This window comes from Tauraco erythrolophus, chromosome 1 (assembly GCF_009769465.1).
Source record: "Tauraco erythrolophus isolate bTauEry1 chromosome 1, bTauEry1.pri, whole genome shotgun sequence".
NCBI classification, from domain to species: domain Eukaryota; kingdom Metazoa; phylum Chordata; class Aves; order Musophagiformes; family Musophagidae; genus Tauraco; species Tauraco erythrolophus.
This window is the reverse complement of record NC_141465.1, coordinates 4,746,006-4,767,161: the sequence shown is the minus strand read 5'-3', so window position 1 is coordinate 4,767,161 and position 21,156 is coordinate 4,746,006. Positions and strand designations below refer to the sequence as shown.

Below are 21,156 nucleotides of genomic sequence, written 5' to 3'. Positions count from 1 at the left end.
GCCAGCACAGGTGTAGTGGAGGGTGTCCCTGCCCATGGCAGGGGGGTTGGAACTAGATGACCCTTGAAGTCCCTTCCAACCCAAACCATTCCGTGATTCAGCTTTGTCAAAAAGCACCATCGATGAAGTTCTAACAGGGTGGGGAAAGGTATACATAGCACATGGTCCTTCAGCTACATTCCCCGTGGTTCTGCAAAGGATATTCTGCTAACCTCCATACATCCATACAGTCTGGAAACCCTGCCACGGATTGTGCACTGTAAACAGACGGGCACGTGGCTGCAATCCTTAAAGGCTCGACCGGTAACAAAGGTGGCAACTCGCTACAACCTGCTCCAGTTTAACTAGGTGTCTCTGGAGAGGTGTGGACACGTTCTTCACTCAGCACCCTGACCTGAACACTGAGTCACCTGTGGCCTTCCTTTAACACAGAGCTTCTAAGTTTCTGGTGTGTGAGGGAGTCTCTGAAGAGCACTTTCCCAATCCCTAAAAGGAGAGCACTAGCTTTGTTTTCCAGGGAAGTAGTTTAAAAAAATAAACTCGTCAAATTGCTTCCCTATTCTATGCTTTTCAGTCTGTCAAAAACAGCCGGGTAGTAAAATCCTTTTCACAAGGCTGGAGTATCACTTCACAAGAAGTTATGCAACAAAAATGCATCAAATAAATCTAATCTTCCTAACTTTCTAAAGGGAAGCTTGCAAACTAAGCAATGGCCAGTTATAGTGTTCTCCATTACAGGGCTTTACAAATTTTAATGATTTTAAGGATATGCTATTTCATAGAAAAGCTGAGTCAAAAGAAAACTGAACCATGCCACATTTTATATTGATCAAAAGAAATGTTTCATCACTAATGCAGTAGTGCTGAACAAAGCTGACATTAAAAAGGAAATTATGAAACTGATGTCCCTAACAGGATCTTGTGGAACCAACACTAGTTCTGAAAGAAGCTTCAAGTCAACACAAGCAGCAAGAAGGGTGTTTCCACCCAATGGCTACTATCTTCTCTTTTCACTTGCCCTTGCCCTAAAATGTTTCTCTTGAACCCTCCATTCTTTTGACTCCCTCTAGCTAATTCTCTTCTGTGCTGTCTCATGACCTATCACTCTCCTTCACTCCTAGCTGTCTTCAAGTATCACTTGTGAGGTCTTCAGATAGCAGAATCCCAAACACGCTTCACCTGAGACGGTATTAAGATCTGACTAATCAGCACCATGGGAAAGCCTCTCTCATCTCTAGCATAATCCCACTAAGTGAGCTGGCTGAAAAAAATGACAGCTAAAAACCCAAAGGAATCCAGGGAAGGAATTCCATCTTGGGGGTAGGTATCCTAGTGCCTGCACAACACAAAAAACAGTTAACAGTGCAGGTTCCTTAGCATACAAAGCTCTCCTAGCAAAAAAAGTGGGATAAGGTTGTCATACTTCATTCAACTACAGCAAGGATCTTGGGTCTCAGACTTTTAGCATTACAGTATGTCATAAACTGTGATTTATCTAACGCTGCATCAGCCTCCGCTTTCCAGTAGCTCCCCAGGGCAAACGTACTGCCCAAACACCGCAATTTATTAATTGGGCCTCTGCAGACTGCTTACACATAACTTCAAAGTCACACGTGCTCTCTGACCTTCTGACTTGGGCTTTCGAGAAACACGGTTGTGAGACCCGTAACAGCAGGCACTGTCCAACTGAAGAACTTCTGCTCAGCAATAATGCTCCCAGAAAATGCTGACCACATAGGCTACAACACACCGTGCAGCATCTCTCCCCAGTGAACGCTACATGTAGCACAAGCACCTCGATATTTTAAAGCATTATGCTCTGTGGGTAAGAACAAAAATGATCCTACAAGTTTCTGTACCAGAACGCCCGTTCTTGTAAAACAAACCTCTCAGAAAAGAAACTAAATGCACCTAATGGATTTGGACTTCAGAACACAAAGGGGGAGAACAAGTAATTGTAAGAAGCCTGATACTACATTGTTGAGCTTCTCCTGGAGGGGTTCTCTCCTATAAAGCTTCTGAATTAACTGGCCAGGGAAAGTAACAACAGAGACTTCCTATGGTTGACACAGAAAAGACGCTGCCCTTTAAAATTCCATAGGTGCAAACACGGGACAGATTCAAGGTTAAAAAAGAGCAATAACCCTTATGGAAAAAAAAAAATCTGATGTTTTCTTCACTTTGTTTTTGCAATTTTACATACATATACTTATGATATGAAAGTGCATGAGTGGAGGGGTAAGTTTAACTGTGAGTTGAGGACCGCCACAAAATCCTGCTCAGGTCCTGCAAAGAGTGATCTCCTCCACCTGAACAGCATCCTACTGTTCTAACGAAAGTTAGGTTGTGGTGTCGCGTGGCATGACCAGGGCTGTCAGTAGCAGCTAATGACAGTAAAACTGGAGGGAGGAAGACTAACAGTTTTCCTGTCTGCCACTCAGGTGACTTACTCCACCTACTGACCAAAGAGGGACAGAGGCAGCAAGTATAAAGACTAACAAACATTTTATGGAAATCAAATAGAAAGCCACAGGTTAGAGGATGAAGATGACAATGTAATCTAGAAAACCGAATCCTTGTAAGGTCTCATCTTTGTGTTTTCAGCATTGTTCATGTTTCATATTTCAAGATTCCATATCCTTCTAATGAAGCGCTTACAGAAAGTTCAGTGTAAACAGGAGAGTGAAATTATCTTCCTCAACAAGGTCAAGTAACCAAGTGCTTGAGCAAGCACCTGTTTAAGAAACAATGTCAAGTAACCAAATGCTGTCTCAAAGAGGTTTGCCCTTTGTGTTGGTGTTTTTTTGGGTTTTTTTGGTCATGTCCCCTCCCCCTCCCATAAGAACTTTTATCTACACACAAGAATTTTAAATAAATACTAGCGACTTCCCGGCAGTAATCCCCAAAATGGAACAGCAACCCATAGTTCCTCTTATCACTTCAGAGTTAAGTTCCTCCCAGAAATAAAGACAGAGATAGGTCCACAAAAAATGAGCTATATATTCTAACATACATCTCACATTACACCGTACGTGATAAATACCTCACCTGTGTCCCACTCATGAAACCATATCCTTCACAGAATTATTTCACTGCACGGAGAAGTTGCTGAGCTTCAATATTTATGGCAAAGTGAGGACAAGGTAAAAGCAGGCAAAGCTATTAACAGCAGTGCTGAGATGTGAGGAACATGTGGCAAACATATGCACAAGACAGCCCAAGAAAATACTTGGTGGATGAAAAGAAGGAATAGAAAAAAAAAAAAAAATCAGTAAAGTCCTTTATGTGTGTAGGCTACTGGATGCAGTAACCTGCATGTCTTCATGGTTACTCTTTTCAGTAGTCCTTCCTCCTGGTCTTCCATTATCCCTAAGTTCATGCACAGCTCATGACTAACTAGTTGCACCCTGTAACTCTATACAGGTGTCTGTGTGCAGAAAGGGAAATCTTATGTTCATAGTTGCCTTCCCTCTACTCAGTACACAAAAGCCATCTTAACACACAATTTCAGGAATTTGTTCCCCCTGGAGTAGCGTACAGCACATTCTGTGAGCATTTTCACTCTACAGAGGAAAAAATAAATCAGTGGATGTTTTCAAGTTTATCAAATTTATACTGAATCAGAATCAACCACCTTGAAAATAAAATACAAACAAGTGTATTGATGATCTGTTCAAATCTATTTAAGTCTAGGTGATTTCCTAGGCTTCAGAAATACATCATCCCCCCCTTGCTGTCTCACCTGGCTTCAGATGCAGTCTGTGCACTGTCGTTCTGTCTCGTATGGAGAGCATCAGTGGCGTCATTAGTCTGAACAATACTCAAACCCCTCTCCCAGCCAGGAAAAACACAGGCATTTGCCCAGTTACATCCCCTGACAGATGAGGTCCCCAGTACTCTTCTTACTTGTCCAGTCAGTCCAGCCGTAAGACAAGGCTTAAAATAGGTCAGTGTTTCTTCTTTTCGTTACTTGATCATATGAGTCTCTTCATCAGCATCATAAAACTCCTCATCTTCACTTCCACTCCCTGCAGAACTGTCTTTGTCTCCAGACTAGAAACAAAAATGAAATCATTGGTTAGCACAGAAGACACTAAATCAATACCAAAATACATAAGCATGAACCATTATACCTCTGTTGGAATGCTGGTAGAGAAAAAGTAAGAAAAGACAGGTCAAATGACTTTATTAGTAAAAGCTATTACATGTTCTTCAAAATCTCTTTAAAGAAGATGGGCTTTTGGTGGACGGACTTTCTCTGCTCCATGAATACACTAGAGAACACATGCAGGAGAGAGACTGGCTGGAATGATTGTGATGTGATAATCAACTCAGCTTTCTTGCTTAAGTCTAAGGTCTCTACTCTGTGGTGAGCAACTGGAAACAGGCTGAGAACACACCGATTACTTGGTTAGGTAAAAGCTTCTCCATCCTGAATTATAACTTCTCCATGTGCAGCGGGGGCTTTTTCCTATGCAAGTTTAAGAGATCTCCCTGCAATACTAACAAAAGGTGTTATGGAAAGGGAAAAAACATTACCAGTTCGTATGTTCAGAAAGTAAACTCCTTGTTACAGCGATACCTACTCTAGTCCTTTTCACAACATAATTTATATCATACACCCGAACTAACGTCAAAATGCTACACTGACCTTTATTTGGTCAGTGTAGCATTTTTCCATGGAACTGATATAAACCAAACCAACTGAGGTTGGCTGAGGTACTCAATGACTTCTTTGCCTCAGTCTTCCCTGGCAAGTGCTCCAGTGGCACAACCCAAGTCACAGAAGGCAAAGGCAGGGACTGGGAGAATGAAGAACTGCCTGCTGTAGGAGAAGATCAGGTTCAAGACCATCTAAGGAACATGAAGGTGGGCAAGTCCATGGGACCTGATGAGGTGCATCTGTGGGTCCTGAGGGAACTGGCGGATGAAGTTGCTGAGCCGCTATCCATCATATTTGAGAAGTCATGGCAGTCTGGTGAAGTTCCCACTGACTGGAAAAGGGGAAACATAGTCTCCATTTTTTAAAAGGGAAAAAAGGAAGACCCAGGGAACTACAGGCCAGTCAGTCTCACCTCTGCGCCTGGTAAGATCATGGAGCAAATCCTCCTGGCAGCTATGCTAAGGCATATGGGAAAAAAAACAAACAAACAGGCAATTGCTGACAGCCAACATGGCTTCACTAAGGGCAAATTGTGCCTGACAAATTTGGTGGCCTTCTATGATGGGTTTACAGTGGTGGTGGATGAGGGAAGAGAAACTGACATCATCTACCTGGACTTGTGCAAAGCATTTGACACTGTCCCACACAACATCCTTGTCTCTAAATTGGAAAGATGTGGATTTGATGAATGGACCAGTCAGTGGATAAGGAATTGGCTGGATGGGTGCACTCAAGAGAGCTGCAGTCAGTGGCTTGATATCCAAGTGGAGACCAGTGATGAATGGTGTTCTTCAGGGGCTTGTATTGGAACCAGTGCTGTTTAACATCTTTGTTGTTGACATGAACAGTGGGATTGAGTGCACCCTCACCAAGTTTGCCTGCAACACCAAGCTGTGTGGTGTGGTCCATCAACATGCTGGAGGGAAGGGATGCCATCCAGAGGGACCTCAACAGGCTGGAGAGGTGGGCCTGTGAGAACCTCATGAAGTTCAACAAGGCCAAGTGCAAAGTCTTGCACATGGGTCACGGCAATGCCAAGCGCAAAGTCTTGCACATGGGTCAGGGCAATGCCAAGCAGAAGTACAGGCTGGGCAGAGAATGGATTGAGAGCAGCCCTGAGGAGAAGGACTTGGGAGTGCTGGTGGGTGAGAAGCTCAATGTGAGCTGCAATGTGCGCTGGCAGCCCAGAAAGCCAACTGTGTCCTGGGCTGCATCCAAAGAAGTGCGGCCAGCAGGTCGAGGGAGGTGATTCTGTCCCTCTACTCTGTTCTTGTGAGACCCTACCTGAGTACTGCAATCAGCTCTGGGGTTCCCAACATAAAAAGGACATGGACCTGTTGGAGCAGGTCCAGAGGAGGGCCATGAAGACGATCCAAGGGCTGGAGCACCTCTGCTATGAAGACAGGCTGAGGTTGTTCAGCCTGGAGAAGAGAAGGCTCCAGAGGGACTTTCTAGCAGCCTTCCAGTACTGAAAGAGGACCTACAAGAAAGCTGGAGAGGGACTTATTACAAGGGCGTGTAGTGACAGGACAAGGGGCAACGGCTTTAAACTGAAAGAGGGGAGATTTAGGTTAGATATAAGGAAGAAATGTTTCACTCTGAGGGTGGTGAGGCACTGGAACAGGCTGCCCAGAGAAGTTGTAGATGCCCCATCCCTGGAAGTGTTCAAGGCCAGGTTGGATGAGGCTTTGGGCAACCTGGTGTAGTGGAGGGTGTCCCTGCCCATGGCAGGGGGTTGGAACTAGATGATTTTTAAGGTCCCTTCCAACCCAAATCATTTTATGATTCTATGAAACATGCTCTTAGTCATACGGTTTAGTTTTAGGTAGTCCTGCAAGGAGTTCGACTATTATCCTTACGGGTCCCCTTCCAACTTGAGATATTCTGTAAGTCTATGTAATTATTCTAGTTAATTAGTCTCTTGCTAGTATAAACTTCATCTAGTTTGAGTATTCAGGATTTTTTTTCCAGTATGCTTGCATCCACCCTAAGACTTCTGCCTGCCTAGTCATATAGGAAGAAGGGTGAGAGGGTGAAAAAAAGAGAAATGGAAATCATGTTCCTGACTGACAGCACCATGCAAGCAAAATCTGTAGCTTTAGATCTGCTTTCAGAGGAGTTTTGCTACAGCAATATGCATTAACTGCAAAGGAATTTCAAACAGTTTGAGCACTAAGACCTGTCAGAAGATATAAAAGGGAATCATGTTATGCTTTTTTCTGGATTTCTAAAATTATTTGAGGAAAGTCAGGCTATCACTGGATGCTGTCCAACTTGAATATCACATCATGTATGTTAACAGGGACAAAACCTCTATTCTGGGCAACCAGAACTCATTTTATCCTGAAAGTGGTACAAAAGGACAATGGATTGCACAGGGGGAATTCAGGGTATGCCAAATAAATCCCACATCTTTCTTACAGCAGCTTCGTAAGACCTCTCCATGGCCTTGTCAAATAGGGTTAACGTTTAACAGCTTTCCATTTTAGCAGCACTTTCTTTGTGAGCTTTAAAATAAATACCTAATGTGTCTCAGACATTCCAGATACAAAGTCACTGAAGTTACAGGATTACTTGAACCAATGACTTTTTTTTTTTTTCATTTGGATTTGATAATTTTAATCCATCTGGGGAAAAGTGTTCCTGAGGAACATTCTCGATTTTTTTTTTTTTCTTTTGTGGATCCTGTTCAGGTTGGGATTTTTAAAAAGTCTGCAGAAGTGCAAGAAGGGAAAACTTAAACCTGAGAAGACTGCTTGACAAAAGTTGTGCAAATAGTGATAGACAATACTTGTCACCCAAAGGGCAATACTGACCTTACTTGGTTAGAAAGGAAAAGAAAAATGTGACTTCCCCCACCCTGCTCGAAGTTGTAACACCTGCACTGTTTGCTAGAATTGTTTTTTTGTTAGTAAGCCATCTGCACAGTTAAGATGTAACAATGATGTAACTACCAAAACAAAAGCTGGTGTAAACTTGATGTAAATGTATATGATGGATTTGCGTAGCCAGCAACAATGTGCTGCCATAAAAAATTATCCAGTATGGTTAAAAATGTTTATAAAATATGCATGTAAAGTAGATAAAATATGAAATTAATTGTTACAGGGCTGCCTCTTTCAAGCTTACTTCAAAGGTGCTTTTGTCACTAAACTATGCTGTCCTGTCAAGAATTATTACAGCTAAAAATGGTAAAAAAGGCAACATGTTGAAGCCTTTGAAAGGAAAAAATTGTTCTGATTCTAGAAATAAATTTTACTCTGCCTCATCATTTCTGTGAAAATATATTTATGAGTACCTGTGAACCTCAGACTGCTTGACCAAAAATTAATCAAAGGAAAGTAAAAGGTGTTACAAGATCCTGTCTCATCTCAGCCTAAAGGGACAACTAACATCTTTTGTTATGAGCTGCCCTTCAACTCTTCTGACCACTTATTCAATTTTTATTAGTCCATCCATACTTAGAATTTTGAGACCAGGATTGTTTACCCAAACACCCACTTCCAGCTCCCTAGCCACTTCTCTCTGGTCCCACTCCCTTCACAGAGGAGCAATGCAAAAATCCTCCACAGGACTGGAGGATGTGCGCACCTCAAGAGGTGTCCAGGAGTTTGATGAAATGAAGTATAAAGTGATATGAAAAAACAATATTCAAGGAAACCTCACCGAAAAAGGTCCTGCTACCACATTTACTTATGTTTATGCCTGGGAGTTTTGTAGCTCCAGCATTTCCAATGAATCTCATTTCCCAGAATCAACAGTGGAACAGATCTCAGAGGTTAGCCCAGCCTTAACTCATTTAAAGACTCTCCAGGATAGACCCAACGATTGACATTGCTGAACGGCCAGTGAAGGTCAGGGCAGAAGTACAGCGTGCTGCCTTTGAGAACATCCCTTCACAAACAGGCTTCTGCTTTCTTTACCATCTAAGGCTTCTCAAACCCCTATGGCCAGCTTTGCATGAGGCATGCTGCAGCTCTCCACCTTGGAGATCAGAGAGACACAGACACCGAGTCCTCTACCCCAAAGGGAAAGATCGTAAACCTTTGGCCTTGAAGGGCTGAGTTAACCCAGCTATCTTTCAGCCTGCATTTCTAGACATTTCGGATGTGATGGTAAGGTTACTAAACCATCTTCTGTATCTCCTTGGGGCCTGTCCTCCACAGGCCAGGAATCAGTATCGTAATCTACTTAGAGTGGCATATTCAAGCTGACAGCTTAAATAAACACAACAGAGAAGCACTAGGAAAAAAAAATGAATATACCTGTGAGCCATCTAGTGCTTGCAACGACATGGCTTCATCACCCAGCCTCCAGTACGAGCACACCTGCAGGTCTGAAATAGTTTCTAGCAAAGGGCTGTTTAAGGTCTCTGGCAACAATAAACTTAAGAGTCCAGACAAAAGACCAGTTGCTCCAAACACAATGTAAGGCAGAGACCACTGTACAGACTTCTGGAAAAAAGAACAGAGAGAGTTGAGATTGGTTCCCTCTAGCTCATACTGCATATTAAAGCACTCAAGTCAACTGAAATTTTATCTTGCAACTGTTTGTGCTCATATTTAGCATAAGCATTACCAATCCTACTGTTTGGGTTTTTTTAACCACTATCATCAGTTGTATCTTATCAATACTATTAGATCCACACAGATTTTTGGGAAAGACTTTGAAACAAATGTCTGCTGAACTTCTACTCAATTCTTGTTCATAACTTACATACTTTTTAACAAATGCAACGTCACTTTGTGTTAGGGAAGAAATATTACAAAATTGTAGACATGCTGGTTGGAAGGGATCTCCAGAGGTCATCTAAGCCAACCACCTACTCCAAGCACGACTGCAGCAAGCACTAGTCCAGGTCTATTTTAGCTTTGTGTAACTGATAAAACTCCATGGATGGAGATTGCCCCTCTGAGCAGACTGTTCCAGGGCTGCATTAAGCCTTTCAAAAAAGAGTATTTTCTGAATTTCTTATCTAACCCCCAAGTCAAAACTTGTCACCATTGAGCCCTGCTGAACTGTTCCACACTACTGGGAATATCAGAGGTGCAATATTCCCTCAAGCTTTCATCTGAAGCCATGTGCTCTAGGCCCCTGACCATCTTGGTTAACCTCCACTGGATACTCTCCAGATTTAACGTCTCTCTAGAACTGGGAGGGAACTTAATCTGTGGGCCATATACTGAATTGGGCCTGATGTAGCTCAGTGTGAAGTTAGCCTGTTTGTAACTAGAGGACACTGCTAGCTCACATTTAACTTGTAATCCATTGGCATCCCCAGGTCTCTTCCAGCAAGGTAACTACTCAGCCAGCTAATTCCCAGCCTGTACTGACCATGTAATTAGCCCACACCAGAAACTGAGTTTTATTTTTGTTGGCCTTCATGGGATTTCTGTTGGCCCAAAAGGTCCCACTGGACTCAAGATCTACCATTTGGTGTGTTGATCACTCCTCCTTATTTTGCATCCTCTAAAAATACCAAGAGGATGTACTCCATCTACTCCATCTTATCTTCCACTTGTCACCAGCCACCAAACGGTGCCTGTTACTATACCTTTGAGCCAGGCGGTCCATGCAACATTCAAATCTAATATTCCTTTTGCCTAGGACATGCTTCCTCCTTCCAAACAAGAATGCTGTGGGATGGTGTCAAAAACCTTACAAAAGCCTTTCCTGCTCTCTTCCCTTTCCTCATCCATATTACCTTCTATGATGAAATGTCTATGAAATCAAACTGGCTGAGAATTAATTGTCCTTAGTAAATCCATGTTCACTGGTCCTAATTACCTCCTTTGCCTTCACATGCTCAGAAACAGACTCAGAGAGGTCAGATCCCGTGATTTTCCCGAAGACTGAGTTTGAGCTGCTCAGCCTGTAACTCCCTGGATCCACTTTCTGATCTCAAAGATGCACATAGCATTAGCTTCCCGCCCCCCCCCCCCAAATATCAGTGACCTTTCTCTACATCAATGGTTTATCACATATGATGGACGTTTGCCTCACTGTCACGGCCAGCTCTCAGTACCTTTTGGGGAATCCTATCCAATGGAATGGAAAGCTTTCAGCTTTAAGTGTTCTTGAACCTATCGCTCCTCCACTGTTTGCTGGCCCTCTGCTTCCTCAACTGTGCTGGTAGGCACAGAGGCTTGGGGTCAGGCTTTGCCTATGAAGACTAAAGCAAAAGCGTTAAGTATTTCAGCTTATCCCATCTCATTCACCAATAGGATGTCCACCCTATTCAACAACAGGTTAAGCATTTTATTTAAATTTCCTTTAGCTGATGGAATTTCTATTTATGCTTATTGCTAATTTTAGCTTCAACTGAGCTTCAGCCTTCCTGTCATCACCCATGAAAGCCTAAGAAATGTTGATACTTCTTTGATGTCTGTCCCTGCTTTCACATGGCTTGTTATAAGCAAAACTCCACTGAAGAAAGGTGTGTGCAAAAATACAAGTCATCTACAATATAGCTCCAAAATGTGTCCATTCACTTTCAGATGACCAGTAAAGCAGGTTCATTTAAAAAAATGCCAAGGGTTTAGCTGTTTGTTTCAAAAACTCACTTTGAGAAAATAACAAGCTGTGATCAAATGTAAGAGCGACATTTCATCTCTCATCTCAGCAATTTCCTTTTCCCATTCTCACCCTTTTTATAAGATCTCCAGACAAAAGTTACAGAAAATGCATTAAGAGAGTTGAAGAAATTCCAAAACACAAAAATACTTCATTCTTTCATCAAATCGATGTTCATTTGTTATTCAAAGCGAGCTATTTTCACTTTCATGGGACCCTTTCAAACATGATGATCCAAGATTTGTGTCTCCTGCAGTGCCAAATCTCTGCTAGATACCATGTAATGGGTGCCTCAACTGCTACATAAAAGCTGGCTATTAAATCTGCCTGGGAGACCTGCAAACAAGATGGCAAACGGCAGAGAGGAAAGTTATTCCAGTTGAAATCCATCATATTAAAGGAATTGTCACTTGACCTCAAGCAAGCAGTTTGTGTGAAAAACTGGCACGCTATTTTACCTGCATACACATAGGACTATGGACACAGAGGAAAAAATAACAGGATCATCCTCATGTTTCATTCTTCAGAATTTTTCTTTGCCTTGACAGACTGCTATGAAGTTTGCCCTCAAAAGCGTTGCCGGTATCTCAGGTCTCCACAACAACTTCATTCATTGAAAGATAAAACACTTTGCTGATAATTACAATCCATAGATATTCAGTGAAGTGCACTGATGGAAAAACTAATCTCTCAGAAATACGAGTTAGAGCCCTTATGCTTTCTCTTGATGCAGTAGATCTTTTAACTCTGCGGGGTTTTTGCTATTGCTCGCTTAGGGTTTAAAATCAGGTATCACTATCTTGGTATTTTGAAATTACTATGCTGCTAAAGTCCACTAGCTAAGTCTCAAAACTCTTACAGGGCTAAAACACCTTCTGAACTAGACAATGTTAAGTTTTTGTCTAATTACACAGATTACATCACAATGCCTTTGGCCTACCATGATACTGTAAAGACATCCAATTTACATATCTTAGTTTATATACATAATTTATCCAAAATATTCCCACCTATGTAAGCCTCTGATACATCAGAGTCACAAAACAAAAATATACAGTATAACAGTGAGAAGTTCAGACAAACCAATGAAGGGACAAAAGGAGCAATGATTCCACCAACACGGGAAAACATGGAGCAGGCACCCATTCCAACATTCCTAAGAAGAAAACAAAAATCATTAATCAGTGAGATTTGCATAGCAGAAATCATGACTTTTGAAAAGTGCCATTGAGCAAGGAATTGAAAAAAAAAAAAATTTCAGTCATGACCCTGACTACATTTACTGGCAAAGAAAAGTCAAATGTAACTGAAAGCATCTCAAGACAGGAATTAAAACGTACGCTTTGTGCTTAAAGAGAATCAAAAATCCCCTGCACGTTCGGAATTCTAACATACATACACATACAGAGGGATAAAAAAAAAGTGCAATTTCAGTTAATGCACCTTGTCTCCGCCTGAAACTTTGGCTAAATTCCTTTATCCAAATCCTATTTACCAGTAGATTTGCCCATCCATGAAAAACATAGAATCACAGAATCATAGAATCGTTAGGGTTGTAAGGGACCTTAAAGATCATCTAGTTCCAACCCCCCTGCCATGGGCAGGGACACCCTCCACTACACCAGGTTGCCCAAAGCCTCATCCAACCTGGCCTTGAATACTTCCAGGGATGGGGCATCTACAACTTCTCTGGGCAACCTGTTCCACTGCCTCACCACCCTCTGAGTGAAACATTTATTTCTTATATCTAATCTAAAACTTAGATTATATCCAATCTTAATCTGCCCTCTTTCAGTTTAAAGCCATTTTCCCTTGTCCTATCACTACACGCCCTTGTAAAAAGCCCCTCTCCAGCTTTCCTGTAGGCCCCCTTTAGGTACTGGAAAGCTGCTATAAGATCACCCCGGAGCCTTCTCTTCTCCAGGCTGAACAGCCCCAACTCTCTCAGCCCGTCTTCATAGCAGAGGTGCTCCAGCCCTCGGATCATCTTCATGGCCCTCCAACATCACAGTATAGTTTAACTCGTGGCCGATCATCAACAACAATGCCTGATTAAAATATTTATTAAAAATTGCACCCTGACAGATGCTTTTGTCTACTCTGTCAGCACAAGCATAGGGTACTTCTGCCTCTAGTGAGTGAAATCTTACAGTTGCTTACATATGGCCTTTGAAGCATCAAGCTACTTTTACAAAGTTTACTGACCAGTCATCTCCAGTGTCGCTAGTTAAACAAGTACAAATGTTTAACAGAGTTGTCTGGTTTATAAAGCACTGACAAAGTTACAGATATCACTCATTAAAGAAATACCAGCAATACTATCGTTATCCTCGTTAGCAGAGAGAGGGCTGTGGGCGTACCAAGCAGTCAAAGGACTATTTTACTGTTATATAAAGAATACAGTCAGTCTGAAGACTAACTAACACTGTAAACTTGGACGGAAGAGGAATTGAGAAGAGGATAAAGGAAGAAATTTAGCATATAAAACTAAACAGAATCATATGTAACTGCAAATCCCAAATGAAAATGTATAGTTAATGGAAAAAAAAGTAAGAGGGAAATAAAAGGTGATCCAGTAAGAGACCCAGAAAAATGAAGACCTTAAAAAATTAACTTGTGTTACCTGATGACTGTGGGATAAAGCTCTGACGTGTAGATGTAGACAATGTTAAATGCAGCACTGATTGTCAGTTTCCCCAGCAGAGACAGAGAGCGACTGTTGACCACTGCAAACACTCCAGTATCTGACAGAGAAAACGTAACCCTTGTGAGGCTTTCGAGCACTCAAATACATCTCCACAATTATTTCAATCACTCAACAGTATGGAGTGAAAAGGAATCTACTGAAAAACCTGCTATGACAGCCAAGCATTTTTCTATTAGAGGACTCTCAAAACTCAAGAGAACCCAAGGAGTCTTCTCTTAGGCAGCAATGACAGAAATCATCCAACATAATTTATATTCTCTGTCTAGGGATTTGTTACCTTGCAATCAAATTTGTAGAAAGAGGAAAACTCTGTGTAACATGCTATGAAAAAATAACTAAAAAAATAGATTTTAAATTCATGGCAGACTTGCTACTAGTCCAAAATTGTTTCCACTCTATTACATATAATCCAATAGAAAATGACTGGGTTAAAAGACTGAACAGTCCCAGAGACTACAGAAAGGAACTAGTGCTCAATACCAGAAAAAAGGAGAAACTGTTTTTCTTTCCTTGTCCTCAGTGTTACACTAAGTGAATACCTTTAAAGTGTTAAAATTCTGCATTAAGGCTCTACCAGAACATGAAATTTTAGAAATACAAGATAAAAATCCTATAAACAGTAAAAGCTGAAACTAAAATGCAACATTTTTTGAGTCTACCACTAATAAAATACTAAACTAGCTCTGTTGGCAAGCAGAATAGAATAACAGATACATTTTTCAAAAGCGAGCAAGGTTATTAGTAACAAGGGCCTTAGTGTCAATTCCATAGTATGATAACGTGTTTCTAACATTATTACTTTGGAAGAAAAACAAAAAGACAGGAAGATGCTGTAAAGAACCATATCAAATATCCCATCCAGTTCAGTTCGGTCAGAACAACCAGTGGTTACTCACTTACATCAGGCACATGGGGACACGCGTTAAATGCCCAAGGAAGGCTACAGCATAAGCCATTATTGCTTTCAACAAGTCATGCTCAGTACAGACACACGGTTGCCTCTGGCCAGTTAGCCACTCCACTTCCTCAGGCGTTTTGCCCCTGGCTGACTTCGGTAGCTCAGCACACAGCTGACATCCTGGGGTCTCTCAGTTCTAATCTCTGCAAATCTCCTCCTTTCCACATGTAATACTTTGACTAATATGCAAAAATTACTTGATGACTGGTACCAGCCTAACCAGAACGTCTCTGAGTGTCTGGACTCTAGCATTTGGAATACTTCTGGAAAATCGAGTTGCACCCCTTTAAAAAAAACGTTTTACCTATTAGATTCAGTGCCATCTATATCCCGGGATATGGAGAAGGCTGAGGTTCTCAATGACTTCTTTGCCTCAGTCTTCATTGGCAAGAGCTCCAGCTGCACAGCCCAAGCCACAGAAGGCAAAGGCAGGGACTGGGAGAATGAAGAACCGCCCACTGTAGCAGAAGATCAGGTTCAAGACCATCTAAAGAACCTGAAGGTGGGCAAGTCCATGGGACCTGATGAGGTGCATCCGTGGGTCCTGAGGGAACTGGCGGATGAAGTTGCTGAGCCACTACCCATCATATTTCAGAGGTCATGGCAATCTGGTGAAGTTCCCAATGACTGGAAAAGGGGAAACATAGCCTCCATTTTTAAAAAGGGAAAGAAAGAAGACCCAGGGAACTACAGGCCAGTCAGTCTCACCTCTGTGCCCGGCAAGATCATGGAGCAGATCCTCCTGGCGACTATGCTAAGGCACATAGAAAATAAGGAGGTGATTGGTGACAGCCAACATGGCTTCACTAGGGGCAAATCCTGCCTGACTAATTTGGTGGCATTCGATGATGAGGTTACAGCATTGATGGATTGGGGAAGAGCAACTGACATCATCTGCATGGACTTGTCCAACGCATTTGATACTGTCCCACATGACATCCTTGTCTCTAAACTGCAGAGACATGGATTTGACAGATGGACCACTTGGTGAATAAGGAATTGGCTGGATGGTCGCACTCAAAGAGTTGTGGTCAACGGTTCAATGTCCACGTGGAGGCCAGTGACGAGTGGTGTTCCTCACGGGTCAGTACTGGGACCAGTGCTATTTAACATCTTTGTTGGTGACATGGACAGTGGGATCAAGTGCACCCTCAGCAAGTTTGCAGATGACACCAAGTTGTGTAGTGTTGTGGACACGCTGGAGGGAAGGGATGCCATCCAGAGGGATCTTGACAGGCTGGAGAGGTGGGCCTGTGAGAACCTCATGAAGTTCAGCAAGGCCAAGAGCAAGTTCCTGCACATGGGTCGGGGCAATGCCAAGCAGAAGTACAGGCTGGGTGGAGAATGGATTGGGAGCAGCCCTGAGGAAAAGGACTTGGGAGTGCTGGTGGATGAGAAGCTCAACATGAGCCGGCAATGTGCGCTGGCAGCCCAGAAAGCCAACCGTATCCTGGGCTGCATCAAAAGCAGCGTGGGCAGCAGGTCGAGGGAGGTGATTCTGCCCCTCTACTCTGCTCTCATGAAACCCCACCTGGAATACTGCGTTCAGTTCTGGAGTCCCCAACACAAGAAGGACATGGAGCTGCTGAAGCGGGTCCAGAGGAGGCCACGAAGATGATCCGAGGGCTGGAGCGTCTCTGCTATGAAGACAGGCTGAGAGAGTTGGGGCTGTTCAGCCTGGAGAAGAGAAGGCTCTGGGGTGATCTTATTGCAGCCTTCCAGCACTTAAAAGGGGCCTACAGTAGAGCTGGAGAGGGACTTTTTACAAGGGCATGTAGGGATAGGACAAGGGGCAACAGCTTTAAACCGAAAGAGGTGAGATTTAGATTAGATATAAGGAAGAAATGTTTCACTCAGAGGGTGGTGAGGGACTGGAACAGGTTGCCCAGAGAAGTCGTGGCTGCCCCATCCCTGGAAGTGTTCAAGGCCAGGATGGATGAGGCTTTGGGCAACCTGGTGTAGTGGAGGGTTTCCCTGCCCATGGCAGGGGGCTTAGAACTAGATGATGTTTGAGGTCCTTTCCAACTCTAACCATTCTATGATTCTATGATCTAGAGTAACTTATGCACTCTCTCATCATGTTTAATCTTCTTGAATCACGCTTCAAACACTTGAAGGATTTTCTCTCCTTTTGACAGGTGTTATACATGCACAAATCTTACAAACTGAGATGAATTTATGTACCTAGTTTTAGAAGGAAAAATTGCTCACTGTGCAATTTTGTTCCTATCATTTTGAAAACAAAGAAATTAACATTAGCGTGTCTTCACAAAAAAGACATTTCATTTCATGTTTCTTAAATAGCCCTTGCTTCAGAAGATTATCAGAGTGCTCCCTGAACAGCCACAGTTATGCAGCCACATTACCAATACCACAATCACACCAGTCTTGAACTTTACAGAGCAGTGAGGAAAAGATGGATTCAATGATTCAATTCTTAGGCTCTTTTGGCGTTGGTCTTTCACTTGCAGAGGTGTATACAAGTTGCACAGGTACTACATAAATTGACATATCATGGGGCTAATGGAGATAACCCAAAGAATGATGTTTCTTGGGATAAGTCAGAAACACTGGAAAGGAGTGACTGATGTGATCAGAAGTGAAGGGTAGAATCTAAAGACAAAAGTTCAAATCCAAACCTTTTTAACAAGCTTTCCTTAAGGTCTCAGGAAGGTTGCTGCTTATCCTTTTTGCAAATTAGCTTCTCCGGCTTCAAAAATTGAGACTTCCATGTGGTATGGGCCTAATTACTGGCAACCATCAAATTCTTAGGCTGTAGGATGGTGTGTTTACCAATTCTTATCACACGCTACAGAAACAAAAGGAAATACTTACCTTTCTTTTTAGGAAGAAACATGACTATAAGACACGCCAGTCCTCCCAGGAACAGAAACGCACTCAATGTTCGCTTCCGACCAAACCTGATGTGTAAGGATAACAAAGCTTTATTCTTCATTAAATGTGTAGTTCGCAGAGCAATGAGTCCTCCAAATTCACGCTGTCTCTTTATTTGCAGTTGGAATTTCTGAATGCCATCTCCCACACCAACACTTCCTCTCACACTGTTTTTAAACAAACTTCTACTGCGCTCCTGACAAAGTGAGCACCAAGAAGTTTTTATGCAGCGGCTGGCAATTTCTAGGGATTTTGATTTGCCTCCCACTGTGTGTGCACATTTGTAAAGCTCTTCGAGAGACATGTAGAGGAGAGATTGGGAGGTGAAGTCTACAAAAAGTGAAAGGCTCTGTCCAGAGCATCACAGCTCAGGAAAAGGCTAAATCTCTGAACCAACAGCTCTGCTTATATACTAGCGCACACAGGAACTATTACACAAAACCGCACAACAGCTTCAGTTGAGTTTAGCTGCAAGAGCCTTCACATAACAGCAAGAACGGGGATTACAAGACAGAGGCGGGAAGAAGGCCATCTTGGCTTAGTGTGCAGTCAGCCCAACTAGGTTGGACTGATTTAGGAGATCAGTCTCATCTCCGAGCTGGATTTAGACAGCTCATTAACAAGTGAGCTACTGAGAACAAGTTAAACTGTTATTTGAACTAAAGATATCTCAATGGCACCTTCAAATCGAAGCAGGAAGCCCCACACAATAAATATAAACTAAGAGATGCAATACACAGGAAACCTATCAGAGAGAAATTGTAAAAACCCTGAATGGGTTAATAAATTTCATGCTTACCATTTTTGGTTAATTAAGTAAATACAGATTGGGTATGCTGGGATTTCTATCAACCCTGAAAGGGCTAAATTGGCATAAATACTTCCACCTAAGTCACCCACATTAAGGGTAAGACCGTAGTAAACCAAGCTGCACACAAACCTGCAAAGATAGAAAAAGAGTAAAATCAGAGCTGCTGCTTTGCCTGCCAAGTCAAAGCACTGATCTGGCACCATACCCTGGAAATTATATTTAGTGTTTCAGAAGATCGATCTGAAATGTCCCTCTACAAGCGTGTGATGCTTTCTAGGTAAAGAAACCATTTTGTCTCTGCACAGACCCAATTCCTGACTTACTATTCAGTTAAACTTAAGACTACACTTAAGAAGAATGTGCATCAACCTGAATAAAGTTAAAAGATGATAATGATTATATTTGACTTGAGAAATGAGGTCTTTGTCCTTTTTATCAGGTTTCACCTTCGTCCATGCTTTTCCAATTGTGTGTAAACCCTTTCTCAAACAATTCAGATGACAATTCCACCTTAATTTCTACGCTCTGGTCCAGTTTTATCCATTCTCCAATTTTAATTTTTTATTTTTCTTTTGTAACCTTGGCTGGTATCATCCTTACAGAGAGGAAAGGAACAGGTCACTAATTCATTCTGCAGGAAATCGGCAATTCTCATTTAAGAAAAAATCAACTATTTTGCAGTAAGCATTTGGGAAAGGAACAGGAAAACAGCTCTATGTTGTCTGTTGACAAAATAATGCCATTTTTTTTTAATCAATGTATCTTCCCCAACTATATGCATCATAAAAGCAAGTGTATGAACAGTAACACCAGAGGACTCACATACCATGTCATACATAAGGTTTATATCAAAGTGGCAGCAAAAGAGCTCAGGGCTAGCAGAGCTATCTGAAATTTAACTCCAAAAGTCCCTGTTTTGTTTCTGCTAGTGACTAGAGGTACCATCAGGGTTCCTGTTCCTTAATATGGCAACTGCTAGCACTGGCAGCGCTTTCTCTTAAGAGAATGAACACACTCATTAGACAAGGCAGGCCACCCACCTGCAAATGGGCTCCTTGCACACAACCCATGTGACTGAAAGTACTGAGAGGGCACTGCACCAGAGGCAGCCAGCACGACTGATCTCAGCAGCCCTTGAGGGTCAGAAAGGAAGAGGCAGTTCTCAACCATGCTGAGACTCAAAAAGCATGACAGAAATGCAAAGATGACAGAAATGCAAAGGTGAAACACCTCAGAACTAGACTGTAAAAATGGCTTCATCTTAGAAACACACTAAGGAAATACTATAATAGGATCCTTTTTAGGTAGGGTGTCCCTAACAGTACAGGCTGAGACTAAGCACAATGTGCAGGATGAGCCAGCTCTCAGCAGCATGTTCTCACAGATTTAGAGGCAACAGCAGCACAGCTGGGCCCACAAAGCATTTCAAGTACCAGGTAAACATCATGATCAAGGTGCGTCCCAGGAGAATCTTATATCGGAACAGATCCAAGAAGCTGCCAGCCTCTCTGGAGCTCCTCTCTGCTGGGAGTTTTAACGAAAAAGTGCACTTCTGCTTGCGGTTCCTCTTTGCAATGAGGTAGAGGGCATCTTCTGCTTCGTTCAGCCGGCCTTGTGAATAGAGCCAGCGGGGGGACTCTGGAACGAATCTGAAACACAAACACGCACACAGACAGCTTTAGGGCTTTGCTTTCCTACAAGGCTGGACTTGCCTATGGAAAGAAGGCTGAAATACATTTCAGTGTAACAAAGAATTTTTCAAACAATCTTCAGGTATAAAATTCACTTATTGAAAGAGACAAAGCATGTTGAAAGGAAAGGGAACGTAAGTCATAAGCAATTTAGATACCAAGAAATTACATTGAGTATATAAATATACACACACATACTTATACATACAATACTACAAGTCACAGTATCTTCGGAGAATTCAGAATTAAGGAGGTACTGCATTACTACAAGTAACACAAGATGTTTTTGTAACACCAACTAGTGGTCTTTCATTTCTCATTTTCTAACTTTTTCCCAAATTCTCTCCTGTAGACAGGAAGGCAGAGGCTGTGCAAAGGTCATGCTCTTGCTCCTCAAGTGCGCTGTTCACTTGGTAGGTCTAACACTCCAACACAGCCTAGAAAACAAATCTTCTTTTACTACTTTCAGACTTCCAGAACTAATTTAAACTTTAGTCTTTCGCCAGAAGCTTAAGACTTTTGTCTCTGACCAGAAGTGACATTTTTCCTTTAAATTTAAAGGAAAGTGATTCTGTGCTTTTATAAAAGAAAAGAGCTTAGAAAGGAACATGTTTTCTTCCCCATGATACAAAAAAAACCTGGTGGTATTTTGTGCACAGAGTAATTTTTGAGCAATGTGAGAGAGGCAGTGTGGAATTTGGAATAAAAAAGTCCTTTCTTACAGTAAGATAGGCCTCTGAGCACAGCTCTGAAGTCCTAAGCACAAAGCGCTTCAAAAAATTGTACCTATCAATCTGAAAGTTAAAATTTTTTTTCACAAAGGCCCCAAACAGCACTAAGTTTTGAAATATCAGAAGA

General features: G+C 42.2%; 1 protein-coding gene across 1 annotated transcript in view; it reads right to left on the bottom strand.

Moving 5' to 3' along the window:
• Positions 1 to 3,966: 3,966 nt before the first annotated feature.
• SLC22A15 (solute carrier family 22 member 15) overlaps positions 3,967 to 21,156 on the bottom strand; it is a 40,629-nt gene continuing 23,439 nt past the window's right edge. Inside the window, exons 6-12 of the mRNA XM_086617425.1 lie at positions 20,041 to 20,256; positions 18,596 to 18,736; positions 17,737 to 17,822; positions 13,860 to 13,980; positions 12,320 to 12,392; positions 8,929 to 9,117; positions 3,967 to 4,053 (exon numbers count right to left, since the gene is read on the bottom strand). Of these exons, the coding sequence (XP_086473551.1) occupies positions 3,967 to 4,053; positions 8,929 to 9,117; positions 12,320 to 12,392; positions 13,860 to 13,980; positions 17,737 to 17,822; positions 18,596 to 18,736; positions 20,041 to 20,256 (913 nt within the window). The remainder of the gene's footprint in view (positions 4,054 to 8,928; positions 9,118 to 12,319; positions 12,393 to 13,859; positions 13,981 to 17,736; positions 17,823 to 18,595; positions 18,737 to 20,040; positions 20,257 to 21,156) is intronic.